Below are 27607 nucleotides of genomic sequence, written 5' to 3' on the forward strand. Positions count from 1 at the left end.
AGATAATGGACTCGATGACCAATGCTATGAACCAAATCAGAACTTGGAAATGTTATTTAACGCAAAAGCCTAAAGGAAGTTGTAATAAGATTAAGTGTTAGCACAAAAACTATCATACTATGCAACTAGTTTGCCTTAGTAAATTAGATTAAGTGCTAAAACATTTTTTTTACCACTATTAGCTACTGTGATATAATAAAATGACGTTCTTTCACATGTGTTGGTAGTGAAGTCATGTGCTAACTTAAATCTACACCAACAGGCAAGAATATCAGAAGCTTCTGCTGATCACTGAATGCAGGTCCTACTCCCCATAAACTTGGGGGCAAGGGAATAGTTCTTCCTAAAACTAACTTCACTCTGTAGAACAAAGTAACAACAGAGGTAGTATTTTACCTAAATAGCACTCATCACTCTCTCCTTATTTTTTAAAATAAGGAATTTTGTATCATTGACCCATCTATACTGCTCGGCACCTACCAAACTCCACATTTTATAGAGGTCCAGTCCATATACTTCTCTGAAACGTGCCTTGTAAAGCTCTATTTCAAGAAGAGCAGTTATAAATTTTTGGTTTAACTTCATTGAATGCTTGTTTTTTTTGACTCTCTGTCCATAACTAGTGAATTATCAGGACTCGACTATAAACTTACCAAGCTTCAAGAACAACTTGGATTGAATGCAAAATTTCCATTTTGGCACTTTGCAGGTAGGACAGAGGTCACTTTGGGAAGGAAAATATTGCATAGAAAACCTACTGAAACAGCTGTGTGTTGTGGTTGTCCGTTCTACCTTTAGGAAGATCCTTAAGTTTTATATTCAAGAGCCATCTACCCTTCTCTTATATGCTAACATGTAATTCTAATCCCTTTACACACTCTTCAAAATGTTCATTTGTTGTCAATTTTGTTCCACAGATCCAAAAAGCTGCACACCTCTATGGCAGAGCAATCCTAGTCATCTTATACACTCCTTCCCTATGTTATTAAAATGATGTTTGCATAGGCTGCTATCATAAATATATATATATATAAAAACAAGATAAAGAAGGAGCTGTAAATGAGTGCAATGCATAATATGCAAAGAGAAAGAAAATAAATCATAAAAAAAGCATGCTACTCAAGGAACGAGCCCTTATTTCTAAGTATTTCCCTAGAGATTTCCTATATATAATAGATGTTTAAAAAGTACTGGAACTAGAATACCTGAATTGTGTTACAGTTGTTTCCTGCTCTTGAAATCAAAGAAGTGTTAGGTAAGAAATTGAATAAGAAGAGAAAATGTACACAAGTAATAACTGTGAGTCTTTCTGCATTTTAGTTCCATTTTAACAAGCCATGGATGTAACATGGCAGAGAACTGCAATCTATTTATCCTATTGCATGGAACTGTCATGCTGATCTGCATTTTACAAAAAAAAATCCATAAAAAGCACTGCAGAACCTTCATAATCGAGGGTGGAAGGGGATGCATAATGTGTGGTTGGGAACTCACAAAACAAAGATCTACATTTCCCTAGTAAACTGGCACATTCATTTAATGCACTGATAAATTTAATGCACCCAAGCATCGATGGAGTTAAATTATCCAGTCAAATTAATTTATGCAGCATATTTCTTTAACTTATAGAGGAAGAGATTCTGTTTGATCCGATTCTACTAGGATCAATCAATGCAAGAATAGTCAATAGGTTAGGTATAACACATCAAGACACTGGTATTTACTAGGAAAATACTTTTGGTTGAAAACTGTCTTTCAATTTTCTGTATTTCCAGAGCTATACACAAGATGTATTTCTAAATGTTATTGAACAAGTCATCACTTCACCAGTTTCTTCTTGCAAACAGACAATTGGAATGGACTGTGTAATGACTCATTCTCAACTGAATTAACCTCGCTTGGAAATTGTCTCCTGCAGCTGATTTGAGATAAAAGCGAGGAGGAACATTTGAAGCAAATAGATTTTTTTTCATGTATAAGCATTAGGCTTAAATATTTTTGTTTTGATAAATACGCAGTACCAAAAAAAAGAATTTCAGTGAAAGAAATTCAGTTGAATACAAGCTAAAACCACAGGCACTATCCCAAGTATATTGTTATATTTAAATTTGCTGCTGAGAGGCAACTGTCCCATTTTTCAAGTTTTCTAGAGTCCTGCTCTTTACCTGCAGCTAACTTGCTTCCTTAGAAGTTCACCAAGTCACTGCATAGTTTAACACAATAGCCTGCAATTCACAGGATATTATTCTTAAGAGAAAAGTATGATATGTCCTGTCATATTTCAATTGTCCATTTAAAATCTATTTAACAGACTATCAGGATCTGCAAAGTTACAATAGTTTGCTGCTAGACTAACTCTTCCACTTCCAAGCCCAGTTAGCTATCAGCTTTTCATGGTCTTAATGAGTTCCTATGTGTTGCGGTATCACTTTCTTTGTTCAAAGGAGCAACCACAAGTACATGAAGATTTAAGGGTTTCCCTTTACCACCTGCTGCTCTGTGTATATAGAGAGCACATACTCCATTGAAGGTATTCAATAATATCCATTACCACCTACTGCCCTCCTATTTTTACTCACCCCTTTTTATTTCCTGTCCAACTCTCTTCTGGTTTGATATTAAAGTAACTTCTTTCCCCCTACCCAGGATCACAGGGCTGAACTCATTGTTCCCAGCTGTTCTCAGTATAGCAGAATTAAATAATTATATCTCCTGAAAGTGAAGCAATTGAAAACTAAAACAAGTAAGCAAATTTCTATTACTATGATGAATACCCCACTTGTAACCATAACATTCACATCACTGTATTCACCATATTGGCAATATTGCATTCTGATATTCCACAAGCTGTGTTTGTCACTGAATGAGGTATGCTCCAAAGCATTTCCTTATTGCATATACAGACATTTTACATATTCTTTTGCCATAAAGCCTATCATTTAAACAATAAAGATAAATGTGAAAGCATAAAGGAACGGTAAAGGCATCATTTAGGCAAAGAAGAAAAGTTAACATCAATCTCCAGCATTTCAAAGAATCAATGAAAAATTCTATTTCACATCAGATTTTGATTTGCTTCATACACATTCTATTGCAGGCAGCTACTCTTTTCCCACAGCAATCCACATGGAAGCATTTAGATGAATAATATTAATATGTATCCTGCATGTTTTCCCCTTTAAAACACTTTTTTTTTTTTCTCCACAGGTCACAGCTAAGAACACAACACATACAGAACACAGCTTCCAACAAAGTTATGTCCAGCAGATATGCAAATGCAATTACCTGCTGCCAACAAACATCTGTCATCTCTAATCATGCCTCGATGATTTCAATAGCTGTGATACTGCAAACTACACTCATGACCCATGACATACAACACTTATTTTGACCTTTTTGTCAAATACTGTTCAGTGTTTACAGTACAGGAAGCTCTTGCATCAGGATTATGTGGCTTTGTAGAAGTTTGCTAGAAGAGGACTTCCAGTCTTAGCAGAAAAGGAAACAAGCCCTGCATGCAACATCTCAAGATCGAGGGGAAACATTATCTCTGCTGCTATAGAAATTGAAGAAATAGTAAACCACAGGCTTGCCTGACCCCCAACACCATGAAAAGAACAGTGAGATAGAGTGGCTGGTTTTGAAACCCTGCAAAGGCAAGCATACTGCAGCAAACATCATTTCCCAGTCATGTAAGTTAAGGAAAATGATTCTGCAGGGCCATACTGAAGCTTTCTGTCACACTTTCAAATACATAATCAAGAGAGGGAGAATGCCTGTAGAAAAACATTGTGGTGAGCTGCAAAGTCAGAACTGCAATTTGAGAACTAGCAAATGTTGAGGGACTATTAATTTCCAGTTTTATTATTTCCCATTCAAATATTTGCCCTTCTAAGTTTACAAGCAAAATTGCTTCTATTGTCAGCCTTACTGAAAATAACATATTTTACATCTTGATTTGTTGTTAAGAATGATTAAAGCCCAATTACAAAAAAGTTAAAACATGAAATTATAATTCTTGCACTTTATTTGTGACATTTCATTAAAATAATCATGAAATATTTAAGAACTTACTTCAAGTAATTTCCCCCATTTGAATGAAATATAAATGAAGATTATATAAAGCATAATTACTAGCAATTTTTAAAGTAAAATATAGGCATTTGGTTTTAAAATAGTTCCCCCTCTGTATATTATCTATTTGTGTGATTAAATACTCTTAACAACAAGAAGGAAAGTAAGTAAATGTATATATTCTACTATCAGAATTAGAAAACAATGAATCTAAAGGCACCCTTTAGAAAAGGAAAAAAAAAAAAAAAAAAAGGGTAGGCCTTACCTAGGTGTATAAGCTTCTCAGTGTTTTTGTATGTCTGCCTCTTTCCTTCAGAGATACTGTAGCAACAAAAGCACTGTTATTAGGTCAAACCAGGTGACATTCCACAGACTCTGCCTTTATCAGGAAACAGCCTTTCAGCATCCCATACAGACATCACTTCATCCCTAAACTGCTCAGGCAGTTTAAACTGTTAAACTGTTTAAAGAGGATCAGGGCAGAAGTTGAATATTCTGATATACTGGAAGGAAAAATGTCTCACTTTAAGCGTCTTCAAGTAAATAGACTTTTTGTTATCAAAAATATTTTTAGAAATTATTAGAAATGTTGTGACTATTCTATTTAATACAGCAAATCTGATAAAAGCGTTGAACTACAGCTAGAGAAATACTCTGACAAACTTTGAAGCAAAGCAGCACAGCAGCACGATTCAGAATGCCATGATAACCTCCTGAGCTCACCAAAGCTTGTGACCTCAAAAGAGATTTTCTGAATGGTTGCAGTTTTCTGCATCAACACCACTTCAGTCAGTGACAACAGCTATCTATTCACAGAAAAATCACTTACCGCTACCTAAAAAAGGAAGCTTCTACATGTTCAGACCTGTCTTAACGGGGTGGGGGAATAGGTAGCCTGAAAGATAACTTGGAAGTCCCATTGAAATCTACAGAAACACACTCACTGTCAGCCCCAAATTCTACAAGCATTTCCAACTTTAGTGCCAAATTTAGTGAACTGACTGATGTGCACTTCTGATGTCCAGAACTACTAACATATTAGCTGTACAAACTGTTTCAAGAAAAGTTACTTCCTGAGCAACTATCAAGAGGTCTTCTCACTCTCTTCATCACACAGCTTCAAGTCTCTGCAGCTGTAGCAAAACATCCTTCCTAGAACTGGGGTACGACTTACAGATCAAAGCTAATCACCAGCGGACACCAGTTTCTCAAGCTGCCACTTACATGCACTGACGTCCTTCCTCCTCTTCCCATCACACTGCAGAACAAATATTCCTGAAGCATTCAACAGAGCACAGTCTAATACCAACTGAAATACTTCTGAAACCACAGGCTGAGTCAGTGCTGCGTACTGTTGCATTAATTAAACCAGTTGGACCATGCCACATCATATCGCTAACACCCTTCCAGATGGCTGGGATATCTACCCCTCATCACATGCTTCACTGCGATACTCTCAGCAAGCTATACATGGTTACAATCATTTGGAAATTGTGCTGTAGAGACTTAAAAAACAACCAAACAAAAAAATGGGACAGCACAGTCAGATAAATGTATTCAATAGTAGAATATCCAAACATAAGCATATTTACTGCGTCATTTTTTTTTTAGTAAAACAACAACAAAAATTACTGTGAATTTGTCATTTGATGCAATTATCAACCTTCCCTGATTATCAGCCTCTCTATGTTATAACCTTAAAGAGTAACAAAATTATTTTACAGAAATTTCTGAGCAAGCAAATAGTGCTGCTTCGAAACAGTGTTTTTAATAATGGAAAGTTTAACTTTTAACTAAGTCAGAGAGTTTCAACTCGATGACTCTTCAGAATAATTTATTCAGTTATATCAGTGTATCTCAGGCTTCTATCCCAGAGGTAGCCCAAAGGTGCTCATAAACCTTTCACTTGTCTTGGAGGTATGCAGTCTCCCCTTCCCTGACTTTCTCTTGAGCATAACCTTTGCCACTCTATCAGTTCACATGTTTAAAACTAATTTTCCAGTTTAGGTTTCTTGAGAATAATTTCTGGAACATCTACATAGCAAATATGACCAAATGGAAATCTATTGACATAGTGCCTATAAAGAGTTCTCAATAAACCATGAAAAAAGTCTCAACTATTTTCCAGGAGACATCCCCAGTGCTTAAAAAAATAATTAAATCAGATATTATTTAAAGTATCAAATCTTCGAAGAACTCCACATGCACACATACAAAAGAAGTGAAGTGGTAAAAGAAAATTATTGGGATGAAATTTTGTGAAGATTTACTCAAATTAAATCACATACACACAGTGGATATATTAGAAATGGACAAAGGTAGATAATACAACCTGGTGGCTGATAATATAACATGTCTCATTCAGCTTTTATCAAGACATATAACTGAGTTGACCAGTCCTTTGGGAAATTGAAAAAACAAAAACAAAAAACAAACAGGTGGCTACACTGACAATCAGTATGCAAATTGTAGGTATTAGTTAAGGGATAAAACAAAAGGTAACAGAGGAAAAAAGACTAGCAGACAAGACTGCTTGTGAATACGCTACTCATATTCTTGTGCTACCACACTACAAAAAAGTCAAAGACTGCATTAGAAAGAAGGTACAAAGCAATTGATTTCTCCTTGAGGCTAATACCCTGGGAGAACAGGGATATCTACATTTGGAAATCCTTGGCCTGGCTTGCCTACTTGACAAGTAGGCAGATAATTGCTTAACCTAGCTTTCAAGACTAGACTTGCAGTGCTTATTACAAGGGTTAATCATCAAGTTGTCATTTGAAAGTTTCCCATTATGAGATTGTGCTATATTCAGAGAGGCTTTGCCCCGTAAAATATTACCTTTCAAAAAGAGTGCCAGGGACTGTGGGAGGAATAATACAGGTATGAAGGCAGATGTCAATACATTTATTAATTCAACCACTGTATGCAGTTTCATCTAGACTAAAAAGTTTTCAGTCTTTACCTGCTGCATGTATACTTAAAGTGGAGGTGTCATTTTTTCCACTGTTTTCGATGATGTGTCTAATATCTCCTCAGAAAATTTGAACAATTGTGTTGTCTTTTCACAATCTACACTGACATATTCCCAGCAGTTCACACGCAGCTGAAATTAGACTACCTGGCTTTGTCTGATAATAATTCTTTCAACTTATTATACATAGTACCTTATCAAACCAAAATGACTAACTCTACCCTGAGATTATTTGATACAAACAGCATAGCTCTACAAATAAGTTTTTGTTAATTATCTGCAGCTACTGATCTAGGATAATTTAAACTTTAATTTCGTGATGTACTATCTTGCTCATTTGAAAAAGCTATAGACAGGTGTATTTAAACATAACTAGCCACAAGGAAGAACATTTCTTCTATCATTCACACTGCAGTACTGGCTCTCTAAAAAGTTCAAAATTATCTTTTTACATTACACAAGAAAGACACTGTTTTCCTTAGCTCTTTTCAGCCCCTACGGAGCAAGAAACTTTATCAAATATTTAGTTCAATCATGATACTGAAGTTTAGTGATACTAAGGCTCTATCCTTTCTACTGTTCTCTGTTTCCCACAATGAAGCATGAAAAAAATGAACAATTCCAAGTCAAAAATGCAACTTGACTTCACCTCCTGAGCAAACAATAATCTCATGATTCAACTAAGAGTATCGTTCAGGCCTCCTACCTATGCATTATTTGCCCCAGATAAAACCAAAGAAGTGCAAAAAAAAAATTCTCACCACACTGAGACCTACATAAATAGAGGACTGTTATTTCCCTTCACCACCACCACCTCCACTTCCCCCTTCCCCCCCACTAAGAAAAAAAAAAAAAAGAAAGAAAAGGTAAGAATGAAAATAATCTGTTTTCTGATTCTTGAGTAACTATCATACGTTCCTTATATTAAATCCAATTTAAGTCCAATGTAAAACAAGAATGCATAGAAGAAAAAAAGGCACACTATATAAAAATTTAACAGACAGTTTTGAATTCTCTAGCCTCATATAAGAAGTGAAAAAGTCAAAGCAATGCATAGCAGCAGGGCATTACCACAATCACAATATTTATTTGGTACTGCACAGTTAGTATTTCCTTAAATATAATTGCATCACCAGCTTGTGATATTTAAATATGTACGCCCTCTAGCTTACCAGCCTATTAAAAAAATCAAATATTAAACAATCTAATCAAATTATGCATACATAATTACTTATAAAAATCCACTGCTTATATGTTGTTAAATAACTAAACTAATTATAGTATACTTATGGTTTACAGTCAGTCATGAACACTGTTACAAATGTCTATAGGATTAACTTTTAAAGTATTTACCTGTGTGTAAGCCTTCGGTGACTAATGCAAACAGCAGTTTGTTGATCCTGTGCAACACAGACCTTATGGCGACTACATTTCATCTTTAAACATGGATCTTTAGCCGGATCTAAAGCTAAAAATAATTTTAGAAAATTGTTAACAATTATCTAGAAGCATGCAATTAAAAAAAAAAAGAAATACAGCACACAAAAAAAACACCAAGTACATGGGGGAAGGCTGGCCTGATGTTTGTGCAGGATGCTAGAAGGAAAGGCTCTGATCTTCATCAGGATAAAATGCAGCATATTCAATAATAAGGCAAAATGAAACTGTACAAAATTCCTTAACAAGGAAAACAGATCTTCACGAATCATGCATATTCCTCTATGCTCTCATACAATACCACTGCTATTTATTTATCAAAATACTAAGTATCTTACACAACTCTCTCCTTATCAGGGTTTGTAACAAAGGCAAAGGCTGGTGGTTTTCACTGTAGCTAAAAATACCCTTGATACTAGAATTTGCTGAAGACTTATAGGAATCCTGCACATCCATTTTGTCATTCAAAGCACTAATTTCTAAACAAAAAATGCTTTGAATTGGATTCTGTTGCCTTCAGTTCTCCATTTCAGTGATGTCACTTCTAAACAAAATTAGGTTTGTGGTTGTTATAGTTCTAAAGCTGTAACACATCTGAAATGACAATAAAACAATATGCCAAAAAGACGGGCAAATGCATTTATCAGGAATTTGGAACATTTGTTCATTCAGATGTTTGCTGACACATCTCCCACATACCAAATCTTTGTAAAAAGCTGTAAACCAGCTTTAACATGCTAGTTAAAAAAAAAAAAAAATCATTTTCATGTTATTTCTACCATGAAATAACATGTACAAAGCAACACTGTATAGTAATAATTCAGTAAGACACATATAGTAATATGCTGATCCATTGCAAATTAACACAGAGAAGAGGAAAAGCATCCATTGGCTAAGTTTAGCTGCTGTGTAGCTAATAAAATTACTCACCATCATGTTCTTTTTAACAATTGCCACTTTCTCACTGTAATCCCCAAATACGGGTATTTCTACCATAAAAGTAGTTTCTCTTCCCTGCTAAGATACAGCTGGGTTTTTCCAACTAAGCATTCTTAATAAGTAAATAATGACAATATCTGAATTTACTCAGAAATTATAACTTGGATGAGATTCAAATAAAAGAAAGTATATTAAAATATGCAGATGAGTGATTTGTTTGAGTACACCAAGTCATGCTCCTGACACTGATCAGCTCAAAGTCTGGATCAGCATTTTCTAACTCCTGAAGACGTCTTATACTCAATGTAAAAAGCACTCTTAGAAGAAGGGAGGAAAAGTAACCAAGAAGGAGGGAAATCCAAAAGCTTGAAAGCAACAGAGAATGAGACACATGTAATAGGGAAGAAATAGTAAAGCCAAGCCAGTAAGAAAGAAAATAAAATTAGAAAGAAAATAAAGATATGGTAGCAATACAAATATGACAACAGCATCAGAGTTCTCAAGATGTAGTCCTCTGTAAAAATAAATTCTGCCTGCAATATTCTAGCTTTCTTATTTCTGTTTCTTTTGTAGCTCAGTCTTTGATCTTTAATACACCCTCAACTTTGAAGGACACTTTGAACTACAAATACTAATTTCTGGGTATAAAACTAAAAAAGCCAGACACTTCTTTTCATTACTTAGTATTAAATTTGTGTAGCTTATTTCTTGACTTATCATGTCTACATGAAAATACAGTAGATTCTAAAATTTCAGCCAATACACACTCTCACCAGAAAAAAAAAAATCAACTTTTCCCTTCTCTGATCTCCACAGTGTTTTTCAGGTAGATCTAAATATTCCTGAACTATTTTTTTTATTCCTATGGATATCCTTTTCTTACACGGAAGGCCTTCCCCATCTCACCCCCCCTTTTTTTTTAATTTGCATTAAACACAAAATCAAAACAAACATAAACCTAAGAAACTATATACCAAACCCTAGCTTAAAGAAAGAGTACTGAAAATCCTAAATGGCAAATTTCAAAATCAAGTAAAAATGCTATAAACAACTAATATTCAGTTATCCTGTGTTCACCTACACTTAAGCAGATTACTGTCCAGCCTTCAGTTATATTTCAGAAATGCTTTTCCCTTGTTTTTCACATTTGTTTATAAAATTTGTATTTGCATACATATTTTCTGAACGACAAGTTATATTCTTGGTTCTTCATGATCAAAAGTTAACTTTTAACCACAACTTCATTTGAACTGCTAAGTGATATTAACATATGGCTGACAAAAGCAAGCACCCAGAAAACAAGGCCAGGCTGACAGTTAGCTACACTTCTGACATTTGATTTTTTGGGGCTGAGCAGGATTAAATACAGTTTAAATGGTGACTTTTTCAGTTTTATTTCCTTCTTAACAATATATTCAGCTGCACAAACTATATACATCATATTATTAACAAAGCAGAAAAGTGATGGAATCATTAATATAACCGTAATTCAGTGCAGATTGAAAAGAAAGATTTCTTTAATTACAGTTTAAGACGTACAGGCAGATAGATTAATTCCTATTCCAGGTATTTTATTTCTGCTGCAAAACAGCCAGAAATTCACAATGAGCCATCCAGCTGTAGTTAATAACTCTGATTACAACAACTCTAAACCAGTGGGAAGGAAATGCATCGATAAATGACCAGAATGACTGAACTAAGATAATAGAATTGGAGTTCAAATTAACAAAAGCATACTCTGCATCCTTCTCCAATGTACTTTGGGTTTTAACATCCATGGAAAATACTTTCTCTGCTTTAAGTCAAGCAGAATGTAATGTCACTCCCTAATGAACGTGAACAGATTACCATTTAATGTACTGCTCAAGCACCTCTTCCTAGAATGTTCTCTGATGGAGACACTACAGTAGCAATACCTGAATATGACACCGACATAGTTTCAGGTAAATGTTTTGTAAAACTGAATAGGTTTTTGAAATAAAAGCACATTAGTAAGAAGAAATCTTGAATCATATAAGGATGCTGAGTCCGGTATCAAGTAGAAAATGTGTTTCAGGAAAAGGGATGAATGGAGGAGATCATGCAAGTGTTCTTTAAATCAAACATGATTTAAATGGTTATTTCTTTTCCTGAGTTCTTGGGACTCTGAAGATGTATTTTTATAATTCTATAAAAATTTATCAAGCTGTAACATGTTTTTCTGGCAATGCTACAGGCAGAAGATGGTACTATCACTAGGCCTTTATGACAACATAAAGATGGGTATCAAACTAGGGAAGAAGACCTCTAATTTATTGTTGAAATCAAAATGATTTTATCTGGGGAGGGGGAACAATTTAAGGTTTTAATATCCAGCCGAAGTCCCAAAGATCTAACCAGGAGATCAAATTGCTTTGACCGCTTGAGTGACAAGAGATGAATATGCTAGATCTTGGAAAAACAAAAAACAAACAAACAAACAACAACAACAACAAAAAACACTGCTGGGAAGCAAGAGTCTGTATGAGTTTCAATGAATACCGATACTCCATTAGTTTCCTAGTTTCCTTATGCATTTAACAGACAGTTTCCACCAAAGAAAGATAAGCCAGATTGCTCAGAATTCTGTGTTTAAAAGAAAAACATTTCTGAGGACCACTCAATCACAAACTGCACCTTATAAATTAAAGACAGCAACAGGTATATATTGCTGAGAACCTAATATTAGAAATCAGTTCTGCAGAGGCAGAAGACTGTCCTGACATCTTTGTCTGGCTTCAGAGAAATGAAGAACAATAAGGAACTTCAGACACTGTATCTACCAATTAGGCATTGAGGAATACACCATTAACTTTTCAGAGGCAGGTCTTTGTAGCTAAGAGTTGACTGGAAGGTCTGATGGAGAGAACTATTTTGGGCATCTCCAAAGTGAATCACTTCCTGGGCTAGACTGGGCACTCTCCTACCAAAGGTTGTCATATACCAAAAGGAATTGAAGGTAGGGGATATAAACTGTTCCAGGGCCCATCCAAACCATACAGTAACAATTTGACCTTTGAGTATTTACTGACTCTGTGTTTATGATGCTCTGGACAGAAATCTTGAGCCACTCCAAGTGCACATTTTGCACAATCACATATTTTTAGTTTTTAATGTTTAAAATGAAAAAAAAAAATTTACATTAGTAATTTGCACAGCTGTGAAAGGACTAAAATAAATCGGATGTTTACAAAAGCACAGACATTTCTTTCTGTAAAAACACACATGAAACATAAAATAATTACAAAAACTGTTTTATGTCATAACTGGAGTAGACAAAGCACACACACGGACATTTTTCATGCAAAGTGAATGACAAACCACAAGAAAAACAGTTACTAAAATAATGGTCTGAAGTTTTTCATGCTGAGTAATAACTGGACTACCATTACACTTCAAGGATGTACCTAAGATCTGTCTCCACATGGAGTCATCCTAAATATCTTAAACTACTATGAAATACATACATTTATTCCAGGGATTCTAGGCAATGTATCATTGATGTAATGTAAGCTTATAACTCAGTCAAGTTAACTCAGAAAATACATGGCATTGAGTCTTTAATTCTTCACTGCATCTTTTAGTATTTGCTGACAAAATGCTCCTGCATTACCCCACCTCACTCCGAATATGCCGTCTTGCACTGGCAACAAAACACGCTGCTTTCAACTTCTACTAAAATAAGGAGCCATAAAGTAGTACAATGTTCACACTGGAAACATCGTAAATGTCAAAATCCCACTGTGGAGCAATTTTTGCATCCCTCAGTTATTTTCTTCAGCATGAAACAGACATCAATCTGAGTCACTTTTACTAAATTATCATCATAATCATGAAGACTAGACACCCTTTTTTCATAACTGAAATGAAAACTTAGATCGTACAGCATATTTATACTGTCACTAAAAATAGGTGATGGCTCCTCTATGATGAAGAGCCTCTAGAACTTAGCAATATGTTTGTTTATGGCTTGCCAGAAATCATTTCTTTATTTGTGGCTATAATGTATCAGCTGACATCCAAGAAAATCAGATGCAACCAGCTTCTAAAATATAGGTCTGATCTTAGCTTTCTTAACTTGGTAGTATTCAGCTTTATTTAGCTCCTAATATTCAGAAAAAAAAAAAAAGGTTATTTGCCTATATGCATATTTAACATTTGTCCTTGTATTTGCCTAAATTAATACCAAATGCAGTGGTAATTACATTTCAGTAAGTAGAAAAAAAATCATTGCCACAAAAACAATTACAGAAGTATAAAATGCTTGTAACATATAATTTTTCTCCAATAATTTATATTGTTAATTAAAAATGATTTGTGCTCTGCTGAAAAGCTATGGAACAGAATTAGGTTTACTTGGTGACTTTTATAGATGTATATGGATTTGTTATCCTCACATCCTAAGGAAGTAATTAATATTCAGAAAAAAAATATTCAATTACTATTAATGGATCTATTTATTTATCTATCATTAAGATTTGGAAGAGAAATTCAGGAAAGCTTCTCTCCATCTCTTCTCTAACTTAATTTCCAGCTAGTGGTCCTGGAAATTGACATTATCCAGCTCATGTTTATTAGGAATATAATAGGAAATCAAGATTAGCAAGAGATAACATAGGAATCCTCTTGATAAGAGCTTCGTGGTAGAAAGCACAATAAAGTACTAGTATCTTACAATAAGACATATTCCCAATTTTCCATAACCAGCAAAAAGAAATGGGAGGAAAAAAAAAAAAAAAAAGGTTAAAGGGCAAAATTTTCAGACCTAAGGTAAAATCCCCTTCCTCTGAAGTTCAAGATTTGTTTCAGACAAGGCAGAAAAAGAACTAGATGGACTTTTTGGTTTACTAAATTCACCAAAACCTACGTTATGTTTTGAGCACACAATGAGTGGTTCAATTCCTTTAGTTTCAGAGGCAAGGGACAAAAATATAAATTAGCTAAGAGTTTTAAATAAAATATTATTTAGTCATATGGCTAAGCTACAACCCTTAGGCAGACAGAAATCTAGAACAGATTGATTCATACTACCTGCTTTCATAAGCTACTAATTTCCTGAAGAAACCTAAAGATGATCAGTACGTTTGGTTTTCCACTTAGAAATATGATGATTCCTCAACTCCTAAGCAGAGTTCTTCACTCAGAATTGTGTTGGGTCTAGAGAGGTGAGGAAGATCCTGGCACCACAATTTCCAGAAACAGCGGGGGGGTAAGTGGGATAGAGCATATAAACACTCAGCTGATATTGTCAGCCAAAACAGAATAGAGATATTTAATTGCAGAAACAGTGGTCCTTTTTTTGCCCTAATTGAATGGTGATCTGCATCCAGAATTTGCAGACATATATACATACAGGCTCTCCTCAGACACAGATGGTTTGAATCCATACTGCTTTGCATTCCAAGAGTTTCCAGTCTTGCTGCGCAACATACCTGAGAGTAAACATTTTTTATCTTTACGTGAAAATGAACCATTGTGCAACTAACAATCTCAGACACATGAATAATGAGAGAATAAACAAGAAACAGCCTACCTCCGTAACCTGATGGGGATGTTCTGAGAAGAAGAATCTTGAATTTTTGCTTCTTCTCCCATGGACTGCATTTGCCATTTAAGATTCACTAGATAACATGAAAAGGAGAATGGGTAGCTACAGCTGAACCTTCACAAAAGGAATCTTCCCATGAATCTACAACTCCAGTACGAAGAGTAGAGAGAAAGTGTTTCTGTTGGTGGCCAAGCAAGTAATTAGGAGTTTAGATTCAAACCCCTGAAGGTTACAGGCAGTCTAGAAGTATGGTTTTCAACTTGTGAGCAAATGTTTCAACAAGTACATCTCTGTGTGCATGGAGGTTGCATCCACCCAAGAAGTGCCTGCTTTTAAGAAGTCTCAGGAAGTCTCCATCCTGATGAACTAGGGACAACCTTTTATCAGGCTTATTCTCAGATGCTTTGCTGTTCCTAGCATTTTATTCTAATAAGTTCCGATACATTAGCACTGCATGTACAGTTGCCTTGCAATATCTGGAGTTAAGCTAGATGAAGTTCTGATAAGCAAAGAAACATCGAATGATGAGTTAGAACCATCTGATGTAAAATAAGTACAGGCGTATTTCCTTTTTGCTCACCCCTTTTGCTGCAGTAAAGTTTCAAAGAACAAGTACCTAAAAATGCATTTATTCCGACTCATAATATTGTACCTGGCAGTCTCTAGTCTTCCTCTGGAACAAGCTCACTAAAGTTTAATTTTTTTATTTCTTTTTTCTCCACAGTTTCAAACTATTTTCCTCATTCTTTCTCGACTCTATTCAAAACATTTGTCTTGACTGGGGTTTTTTTTTTTTTTTTTTTTTTTTGTCATTCAAGCAGAAGCATAAACCTTATTTATAGATCATAGTCCACAACCCCATGCTAACTCACAGGGGCATGGATATGAGTTAGGAGGGAAACTGTAGGGCACTTTCTGCCAACAGTTCTTTTTCTATTGCAGAAGCCTTGCACAAACTTCAGAAACTTTGCTCATAGCAACCTCAACATGAAATAAAGGGCAAGCAAGTTTTTAAAGAGGGTATATCCCAAGATAAACAGCTATGACAGATAAATTATAACATTAAAATGTGTCTGTTAATGAATGCGCATAAAATAGCTAATAGTAATTGTATTCTTCCCCCTCTTTTCCTTATAAAACTGTTTCAATAATCGGACTTGAGCATTGTACTGCTGATTGCCAAATGGCTTGTAAACCATTAAGGAGGACCAAAAGCAACTCCTCATCATTCCATCATACATACTCCAATCAAAATACCAAACTAATTGCAAAGCAATGAGCCAATAAGAAGAAAACATTGGAGTTCTGGTTCTGAAAATTGCTTTCGCTATAACAAATCACTGGACAAAAATGTTGATACATTGTCTCATGTCAAAATTTTGCACTACCACGTTATTTTCAAAGGTACCATCATTAAAAATGCAATCCCTTGGGAAAATCTTTGCCACATTTCTGTCCTACATGCTTCATCCCAAATTCAAACCGTGTGCTTAGCAACAACCACTGGTGCCCTCCAACAGCTTTTGACATTGTGGTAGCATTTGTGTACCTTCTAAATTATAAGAAATTCTCCTCCTCACAAATATTTATGTTTCAATAACATCACCATAATATGTGTTCTCACTGGTAGGTATTTCTTAAACGCTTACAACAGAATATTCTACCCACAGCTCAAAAGTTGATACAAATGAGAAAGAACACGAAGCAAAAGTCAAATGCTGCCCTTAGTTACACCTACACAAGCTCAGAAAATATCCTATTAATTTAAATTGCCAAATAACAGAGTTACTTTGGACTCAGACTGATCTAATTGACAGCAGGCTAAATAAATATTCTGCTAAATTATCCAAAACAGGTATGACTAATGGAAATGCATGTGCATATTTGGTTGGCATCATTTAAGGTTTCAGAAGTTCTAGTGAAGCACATTTATTTTTAAATCGCAATGTCCATGTCCTTGATTTGGCAAAAAGTAACTGCTTAAAGACTACATGAAAGTTCATAATAGTAATGTAGCACTACCAAGTAGTTAAGCATTGTACTAGTTTTCCTAAGAATATTAAATCATGATTTAGAGACATTCTGTCTGCATCATAACTGACTTGTGGGTTCAATCAGGAGAAAGAAATGTCTGTACTCTAAGAGTGGAAAAGAAACATCTTGAAAATTATTTAAACTATTACCTTTAAATGGCAAAATGCTTATTCTTGCAAAGCTAAGTGAAATAAAATGTATCTTATTTCACTCTCTTGTACAACTGGTCAATTTCTGTATATATTTCCATCATTTTTACGCTAAAATAATGATAAAACTTAAACCAGAATATTTTGACTGTAATACACTTAATTTTCAATTTAGTTTAACTTTTAATATTAAAAAAAAAAAAACAGTTAAAACAGAATCTAGTATATTATTCACGTAAAGTATCCAATACATCAGTAATACACATATGTGTATTTTAGAGAAGCTTAGCACAACAAAAATAATCAGGAAGTGTACTTGTTATAAAATTCAATGATGATCTAGACATAAAATATGTTCTCTAACAAGCCACAAAAATTGAAATCACATTCTGCCACACAATATACAGAATACATTATTATTTTTATTCTTTTTGAGTCAGTGAAGCTTTTGCATAAATCCTGGCTCAGACAGACCATTTATAGAAAGTCGTTTGAGCTTTAAATTACTGAAGGCTCATTTCTATATTAGCAGACAAGTACAGGAAAGTGTCTAATGAATACCAGTGGTAACTTTACTAATGACCTGCATTTATTACCACAACAAATCACAGAATCAAATACATTCGGTAGTAATATTACTCATCTTTATCTGACATACTGATAAATTTTGCAGTTTCAGCTAAGTCCCATTTGAATTTTTTACAGTTGTGTTTATCCATCTCGCAACATATGTTCAATACACGAAGCAGTCTGCTTGTTTCCATCCATGACCACATTTTTTTTTTTTTCAAATGTCAGTTTAAAACTCATGACTTGGAGATGACTGACTTGGAGAAAGTCTCAGTAATTTAGAACTAGACCTATCTGAATAAAATTATTTGTTCACAGATATGCAGTTCAGTAAATGTGCAGGAGTACATGTTCCTTTCCTTTTCCATGTTTGTTTAAAATACTTAGTGTATTCTTCTAAAAAAAATTTTTTTTAAAAATAAAAATAAAAATAAGGGAGATCATAAAAACTGGGGAGATTCCTGAAAACTGGAAGCTAGCCAATGTCACATCTACGAAAGGGCATATGAGAAGACCCATGAAGCTACAGACCTATCAGTCCCTGGAAAAGTTCTGGAGAAGACTGCCCTGGGGGATACTGAAATGCATTTAAAGACCAGAGCTCTTACCCAGACATAGTTAACGTGGGCTCACCAAGGGAAAGTCCTCCCTTAGCAATTCAGTCTTCCTCTATGACAAGGTCACCAATTTAGTGGATGAAGGAAAGGCAGTGGAGATAATCTTTCTGAATTTCAGTAAGAGATTTGATACTGTCCTTCACGGCACCGTTCTGGACAAATTGTCCAACTGGGAGATGAACAGGTTCATGCTATGCTGGGTGATAATATGGTTCAACAGTAGAGCTCAAAGGGTTGTACTGAATGGGGTTACATCTGGCTGGCAGACAGTCACCGGTGCTGTTCCCCAGGGCTCAATTCTAGTGCCAATTCTGTTCTACATTTTACCAATGATCTGAATGCAGGAATGGAATGCACCCTCAGCAAGCTTGCTGGTGATACCGGTGATTCCCTGGAGGGAGGAGAGGCCTTGCAGAGGGATCTAGATACCTTGGAGAACCGGATGACTAGCAACAACATGAAGTTCAACAAAGGAAAACATCAGGTCCTGCACCTGGGATGGAGTAATGGCAAATAATGATAAACACTGGGAGACAAGAGAGCAGCTCTGCAGAAAGGGATCCAGGGGTGCTAGTCAACAGCAGGCTCTACATGTGAGCCAGCAGTGCACCCTGGCTGCCAAGAGGGCAAACCACATTTTGGGATTCATTAAAAACACCACAGCCAGCCATTCAAAAGAGGAGATTTTCCCACTACATTTAGTGCTAGTGTAATTCTGGTCTCTACAATATAAAAAGGATGTTAAGGTACTTGAAAGGCATCCAGAGGAGGGCAGCAAAGCTGGTGAAAGGGCTGGAGGATATGTCCTGTGAGGACAGGCTGAGGACACTTAGGTTGTCTAGTTTGGTGAAAAGAAGGCTCAGAGGCAACCCCTCTGCTCTCTAAAATTTCCCGAGGAGCAGAAGGGGAGATGGAGGTGTCAGTCTCCTTTCCTGGTAAATGAAAACAGGACACACAGGAAGGACACAAAACTGCACCAGAGGAAGTTCAGACTGGAGATCAAAAAAAAAATTTCTTCACTGTGAGAGTGGTCAAGCACTGGAACATGCTTCCTAGAGCGGTGGTTGATGCCCCATGCCTGTCAGTGTTGAAGAGGCATTTGGAAAACATCCTCAATAACATGCTTTAACTTTTGGATAGCCCTGAAGTGGTCAGGTAGTTGCACCAGATTTTTTTTGTAGGTCCCTTCCAACTCAGTTATTTGATAATTTCTGGATCTGTCCATTAGTCCATCCCGCTGATTCTCAAATCAAATCCACTCAAAGTCCACTTAATAAAATTGTTTTTATTTACTTCTTCCCATGCAGATTTTTAGAAGAGAAGTCAAGCTGGGTTCTCACAGTCGCACAGATGATAAATAACAGCATGATTCCAATTAGTTCTCAAGATCTTCAGAAGCAATCCTGAAATCTTACACTTCTCTCACAACCTTGTTCAGCAAAATGCAAGAAAAATGTAGGGGTTACTAAAAGGACTTTTGCATGCCAGTTTCTTAGAGTACGTAACTTACTTTGTCTTTGGATGTATGTTATTTACCACATTGTAAATTGAAAATCAGTAAAGAGTTACGGATATTTCAACCAGAGACAACACTGCAGAAACGCACAAGAAGCAAGAATAGAACTTAAGTAAGAAAACATATATATTTTTTTGATGAGGTGGCTAAATAAAAATGGGTAAAAAAGGCAAATTTTAACATTTAAAATGTGCTTTAAGAAGTATAATTATTCTACTTACATTCAAGAAAAACATATGTAACCATTTTCTTTTTTCAAATGTCATTTTCTAGGCTTTCTTTTTCCCTCACCACTGAACAATAATTTCAGATTTTGTATTCTTAATAACTCTGTTAGCCATTTTACATGCTTTCTTATTAAATCCCTGTTACAAACATAAATTCACTAGACCATTAAGTGAGCCTGTAAAAAATGAGAAGTCCTAGTACATGCGAAAACATTTTCAGGCACATAGTCCTCAGGAAACAATGGCATCTGTGTCTTCAAGACTCTTAAATGGACATCACAGCCTAGTGACAGGAGTGGAAGGATTTTAAAGATGAGTCTTTCTCAGAAGAGTTTTGAAGGACTAAAAGTTTATCAGGTTTCTGAAATGTGAGGAAACAATTCCAGATACCCTTTTTGCTCAGCATACTGCCAGTTTAAGGTCTCTGCTTCTACTCAGTCACTGAAGCCCTGTCACATTTCCACTTTGTTGACTTAACTATTTTGTGGATCTGAATGGTTACCTGAATGTATGATCTAGCTAGATTATAATATTAAATAAATAAATAAATAAAACACTTTTTAACTTCTTTTACGATTATTCAAGAGTTGATGGCACTACAGACCTTGCATCAGAACATAAGATGGGCTGTTAAGGGAGCAGGAATGAAGAGTTAAACTGGCATTGCTACCGAAGGCAAGATCATCTCACGAGTTGGGTTCAACCTTACTAAAAATCCTTCATTATAGCCTTTCTTAAAACAGGTATCAGAATTTAGAATCCATTCAGTGATTCTTTGGAAATAAATACTGAAATAATCTGAGATCCACAACTAGAAAAACGTTATCCAGTGAACCTGAGTTAAGATCTCAGACTGTGAACCATATAGGAGAAGCTGCTTTGGCAGTGTTATCACAGTAGAGAAATTTATAAAAGAGAACTAAAGAACTACTGAAGCACAGCATTACATAACGAAGAAAAACCACGACTAAAAGTGTTCTCCACACATCTGCATAAGATCTTTTCAGTCAAAGGCTAGCTGAAAGTAATAAAGAGCAGCAAGAATTTATAACAGAATTCTGTGTGTTTTCCAGATGAACAGAATTCCCAAACATACCTAATACCTGAAATTGGAGACTGTTCACCAGATTAAAATGTTAGCTCAAATAAAGGAATGGTGTCTTTTTAGGAGGACGTTATGAATTTCAAAAAAAAAAAAAAAATAGAAGCTGTTAAAAATATTTCACGCTTATTCACTATTAAGACTAAAGAATATAAAGAATATAAGAATATAAGACTAAAGAATATAAAGAAATAGCACTTAAAGTGCTATGACATTTTAATTGTGAAGAAGTGCAATTTCTCTTGAAAGAGATTAATATATACCTCTAGTTTTAAAATATCGATAGCTTTGCTACATGCACTCAATTTCTAGTTTTTGTCCAAAATGTAGCAAAGTTTAAATCTAAATCTGTGATTGTTTTCAGTCTTCAACTAATGGATCTTCATTAAACTCCCTTATGATTTACTAGGGCTTACAAATGAGTGAAATCAAATGATTTTATTGAACATGATTCTAAACATTTTCAGTTCATCATACAGAAATGTACTCACAAATCAGAGATGTGAATGAATGTATTTGCATATCCTTGGTTACCCAAATTGTTACAGAACTAGGTAGATGAAACATAAATAGCTAAAAGGCAAAGACACAACTAAAATGTATTTGAAACTGCTTAAAAACCCTACTGCTTTAAAGATGGTACCTACAATATTTCTCCTGTAAACAGATATTTAATATAACCTGATATAAGCCAAAAATAACTCAGTGGAATAGTCTACAAGAAATGTTATAAATATATCTACAAACCAACTACACCTTCAGGGTGTTCATCCTCCATGGAAACGTCATTTCATATTTTTTCCATTACTTGAAAATTCTCCACTGTTCCTCCAAGGTATTACTGTTGAGCAAAGGAAAACATCCTCCGCACTAAAAAAAATTACACCAGTGTCTTTGTGTATGCAACTTTATTCAATAGCTACATCCTCCAAGCTCTACTTCTATTTGCCATTTAAAAATAAAATGTACTAAATGTACCTTGTATATTTTTATCTGATATAAAGGCAGTATATGAAGGAAATATGCTAATAATTTTTGCTTTTTATTATTTTAATAAAACATATTAAAGCTATTAAAATGAACTTTGAATAGTCCAAAAAACACAAAATATGATAATTGTTTGTTTCTAAAACCACTGAAATGACAAAGCCCACCTTTTAGCAGCTACTAAAAGAATTTCAGATTTATTCCACAAATAATACCTGTTCCATATTATTGTCTCTATCAACTTAAATATTGATATAAGTAAAACCGTATTAAATATATATGATACACAGTAAAAACATTAATTTAAATACCTCTGTCTACCTGTATATGTCTATAATGAAAGAAAGTTCAGTGGGTTCAAGTACTCTTCAAACAAATTATGTTTTAAGGAATATTACTGCTGGATTGAAATGGGGGTAACAGTATATTTTTCCATCTTTTGCAGTAACATAGATTTTGCAGCACTATACATTTTCAAAGCAAGGGCTACCTTCCTGGAATGCTTGGATACTTCCATATAATCACTCCTATTAACACCCATAGAACTACACAGATCTGTCTTCCTGAGCAATTTTGACATCTTAGTCATATTAACATAAAGAATACATTTCAAAACATACCAAACTATAGAAGAGTGAATTCAGACATTATTAGGACACTCATTTATTACCATTTACAGAACTGTATTGATTCTTTGAACCACACCCTCAAAAATATTATAACATACTAGCATTGAGATTTGGGTTCAAATTAAGGATGTATTTTCTGGGGGGAAAAAAGTAAAGACATATTACCCATACATAGGAAATCCATGAAAATCTTAGAAAAGGTTTAGAAACCTTAGAAATAGTCACAGAAATCTTAGGAAAGTAATAACTACGTACAGATCACAAAGATACACGTATATGGAAAGCCTGTTTCCTTAAAAATACTACTTGTAAATTAACATGGGCATTGGCTAAATATAATTTGTACAGAGTCCAAGTATATTGTTTATTTTAGTATGAAAATGGGCATACAACATAATACATGAATAAATATAATGAGAACCCATAGATATGACCACTGATGATACTGACAAGGAAGTACATGAGTACCAACTACCCACACCACAGACTAAAAGACAAGGGCAGGGAGCAGAAATCAAGTGTCTTCTTAAATGACAGCTGACAATTTGAAAACCCAGACACATAGCTAAATATTACACCACCACCCATATTATGTATAGGCAGCCTGGGGTTTGTGCAGTTTTATGGTATTCGTATTTGGTCATGTATAGATTTTAAAATTTCCAAACATTTATATTTTAATTGTGTAAAGTTGCTATAACTTAAACCGACAAAGAAGTATTTCTGTAAAAGCACAAATAATTCCTATAACCTACTGTTTTCATAGAAAAACAAAACAAAAAAAAAAAAAAAACACAACTGAGCAGAACTGGCATTCAGAACTTTAATTTCAAAAAAGATTTCTTGCTTATTCCATACTTTCACAGATTTATAGGTAAGTTTCTGTAAAGCCAAATACTGATACAACAAATACAATGGAAAGATGGAAAGAAAGAAAAAACAAAGAACTTTAGAAAATTATGTATTTCTGTCCTCAAACAACTTGGCTGCCCAGTACATGTTAACAGACTACCTGCATCTCCATCAATGCTATTACAAACAGTAACACAACAGACTTAGGAAGTTGTTACTGCTCCAGTTTAGAGTTCAAGCATTGTCTTTTAGTGACCAATTTTAGCTTCTTACTGCAAGTTTACCTCTACATTTTAAAAACTTGTCCTTCACTTTGGAGCTTCATAATCTGTTCACTTGGAAAAACAGCCTTTTATGGAATACTTTCACTTGAGAGAGAGTAGCTGCTGCACAAAACTGAACTGCTGCACAGTAACAGAAGATCAAGGGGGAAGCCCTCGTGAAGATTCTCTACACAAAGAGCTTGCCTTGCAGTCAGAATGTAAATCTAAGACTTATGTTTTCATTTGTAGTCTACCAACACTCACTTCCTCCTATTTCATTAAATAATACTAGGATAAAATTGTGCCGAGATTGTCACTGTTCTCTCTTTTATTGTCAAACATTGGGAATCCTAAGGGACCTGATTTCTTTAGAGATCCATGAACAGTATATTCACTCCTCACTGCATTCAATCCTAAGGAACTAACTCCTAAGGCCACCTCACTTTATAAGTATGAATGGTTCCTTCCACAAAATATCACACAATCACTTTTTCCATCTGAAGACAATGATCTTGAAGTAAAAACAAGTACATAGGACTTGTACAGTTGTATTTTATTTTAATATTTTTTCAAAGTTTCAAGAAGTCATTTCCCATTATAACCAAAAGTACTTCTCCCAAATGTACTCAGTAATGTTATTTACTTACTTTCAAAACAACAACAAAATAACAGCGGGCATACCTCTTCTTAATAAAGAGTATCTACATGACAATCAGAGTTTAGAAAACACTTAATTATTGAGAAACTGTAAATCTTTTGACATACAGCTCAATTCAGTATAATTACTAAATTCAGACTAGGTGTTTCCAGCTGAGATTAATTCAATGACAAAGGCTGTAGTGGAACTATTACATGATTAAAACTGAACAGCAGTATACTGGCAGGTAAACACCTGATGATCTTTATATGACAGTTTGACAAGTTAAGACAAACTTGCTTATATAACAAACAAAATTTTGGTGTCCCTTTCATTTTTAAAAAATAACCCCTTCAGCTGAAATTAACACAGTAAGACGTCGATAAAAGAACAACTCAGCAGATGCAATTCACTCTTCAGTGTTAATTTTCAGTTAACAAACATATAAAAATAGAAATGTGAACTTTGTAGGCATTCTTTTAAAATATTAACTACCCAATACACAATGCATTTTTGGTAACAAGGTATGAAAAATAACCGTAACATGTTTTCTTCATTGCCTTGTTTGTAAATTCAGAGAAGTATTCTACAAGCATTAGCATCAGGATCCCCAGAGAGCTCAGAGGAACATAATGATCCTGAGTATTTACAAATTTAGATCTGGTAGAAAAATCCTCTTATAAAATATCTTTTGCAAAACCAAAAAACAGTTTAAAAAAAAAAAAAAAAAAAACAAGCAGAACACTACAATTATGTGATAACAAAATGAATAATGAGCAGAACCCCCAGTACATTCAACACAATGTCTTCTGATGAAAGATTTTGCCACCAGTTAAGTCATTAATCAAATTATAACCTATTCCTATTCTCATACCGAACACATACTTGCACACCATGCCCCTCTATCAAAAGTCAAAGAAGAAAAGGCATAAACTAAAGGCATCTTGTACTGAAGTGGTAAGACTACTTCTGAGATGAGGGTCCTTTAATGAAAAGAGGTCCTTCACTAAGAGAAAGAAATCTTTTTCATTGAGAAGTCAGAGGATCAAAGTCAAGTACTCTTTCCTAATGTATTAGTATAGAATAAGAAGAGAGATATGGTTTGTGAAATGCAGGTTCAAAAACATTTGGCCTGCCATGGATATAAACTAACATTTACAAATTGCCACCAATTCATATAGTAATCCTGAATTCAAGCAACATAGAACATGGTGGAAATTCCATCTCTAAGAGGTGTGGTAGCAATTTACCATGAAAGAAACAATTTGAAATCTACTAGCAAATAATTTATTTTCACTTTATTAGTATTTATTAAAAATAAAACTTTCCACGATGGTATGCCAACCTTCAAGCTATTCTAGCACGATTCTAACAGCTCAATGGTGGAATCTTCAGTAAAAGATTCAGAACAATATTCAATCACAATAAAAGATTACACAGTCAAACAGTATATTTTCTGGGGTTTATTTTCCTACATCATACTGGCATTAGCTAAGACAATCTCTACAGAAGAATACTGCCATTCCAATTAAAACCTGGCAAGGAAAGTCTCAGTCTAGTAATGACATTTTCCCATTATTTGCACACAAGTTCAGTTTTCTTTCATAGCCTATTCTGTGCAAACTGAACTTTGAGCCTCAGCTCCTTACTACGATAGTTAGTTAGTGGGCAATGTAACAATCCTTTATACTAGAATTTGATTAAACATGGATGAAATAGAGAACCACAGAATGCTACTGTGCAGTTTCTTTGCAGTATTTGCTATTATATATCACAACTACTCTCCAAACTATGTGTTGTCTTCTCATGCTACAAAGCCTTCCAAATTTTTCAGTTGTTTACATCGTCTTCTTGGTCTCTTAGTTCCATCTCTTGTCATAAAATACAATTCTTCATACATCTCTCCCAAAGTATCCTTTATGGCAAAAATTGTTTAAATTATGTAAACATTATTTTTGCAACATACTTTTATCTCAGTCTCTTGTGTACAAGCTGCTACACTGTTTCTTCACTGTCTTTATTTTTGCCATTGATATTTCCAGAAAAGAGGACCAAGTCTCTGACGTGTCTCCTTGTAGCAATTCAGAAATTATGATTCTCGTTAGTTTCATTAATCACATACTTTGAAACAATATGCAGGAATTAGATTACTTTGACAGTAAATATTAACTTCTAATGCCTGAGGAGGTGATATTTAATGTCAAAATTGCCTGCATTTGCTCATATCTCTAAGGTTGAAGTTGTGCTGTAGCACTGTCCACGTTATTTTGCCTCAGAAAGTTTTGCCTTGATAACACAAATTCAGAGAGTTCTGTGATTACTCTAAAACAGGAACACATTTACAAATATTGAAATCTTAAACCATACAAATAACTAGTAGCAGAATCTTACCTTGATCAAATGGTTTACCCGGACTCCATGTACGAAAATAATCATCCTGGAGAGGGAGAAACAACCTACATTTAGTAAAACGTAAGAAATCAAGGTATTCATGCAAAATTGACAGGATCACGAAAGACAGAAGATGTATACCAACCTCTACTTCCTAGAAAAGGCAAGCAGTAAAAAACAAATGAGAAAAAGATTACAGTCATCATAATGGGACAAATAACACATAGAGAATAAAAGTGTAATTCAGAGGTTATTTGCATACATCAAGTAAAAACGTTACTCAATATTACTAGCATTTAAAATAAAAATGGTATTTCTCAAAGTACTTATAGAGGCAACATTTCTAATGCTGATTTTGAAATGGTAGTTTTCTTGTACTTTAAATTCTAAGGTATTGACATTTTTATTAAATTTTCCCTTAATAATTTTTCAAACCCAAAGCTACAAAGTCACAATCAATAAAATAACAAAATTTTAAAGAACAGCAAATGAATTTTAGAAAATTGTTGTGCGGTTTCCAATTGTATCAGTAAAATTTGAGCTAAATAAAAATTTTAATGGCAATTTTCTAAAAATCATCTTCCTAAAAATAAAATATCCTCCTAACTAGGTCATCAGCTGCGTTAGGCTACAAGAAGGAAAG

General features: G+C 34.6%; 1 protein-coding gene across 2 annotated transcripts in view; it reads right to left on the bottom strand.

Annotated features, from left to right (window-relative positions):
* SPOCK3 (SPARC (osteonectin), cwcv and kazal like domains proteoglycan 3) overlaps positions 1-27607 on the bottom strand; it is a 189621-nt gene that overhangs the window by 93934 nt on the left and 68080 nt on the right. The window contains exons 3-5 of one of the 2 annotated variants that reach the window (XM_035323984.1): positions 27110-27118; positions 26965-27010; positions 8402-8516 (exon numbers count right to left, since the gene is read on the bottom strand). In XM_035323984.1, the coding sequence (XP_035179875.1) occupies positions 8402-8516; positions 26965-27010; positions 27110-27118 (170 nt within the window). The remainder of the gene's footprint in view (positions 1-8401; positions 8517-26964; positions 27011-27109; positions 27119-27607) is intronic. The other variant, XM_035323985.1, reaches the window with a different exon arrangement.

The sequence above is a fragment of the Oxyura jamaicensis genome, chromosome 4 (genome assembly GCF_011077185.1).
Source record: "Oxyura jamaicensis isolate SHBP4307 breed ruddy duck chromosome 4, BPBGC_Ojam_1.0, whole genome shotgun sequence".
Lineage (NCBI taxonomy): Eukaryota > Metazoa > Chordata > Aves > Anseriformes > Anatidae > Oxyura > Oxyura jamaicensis.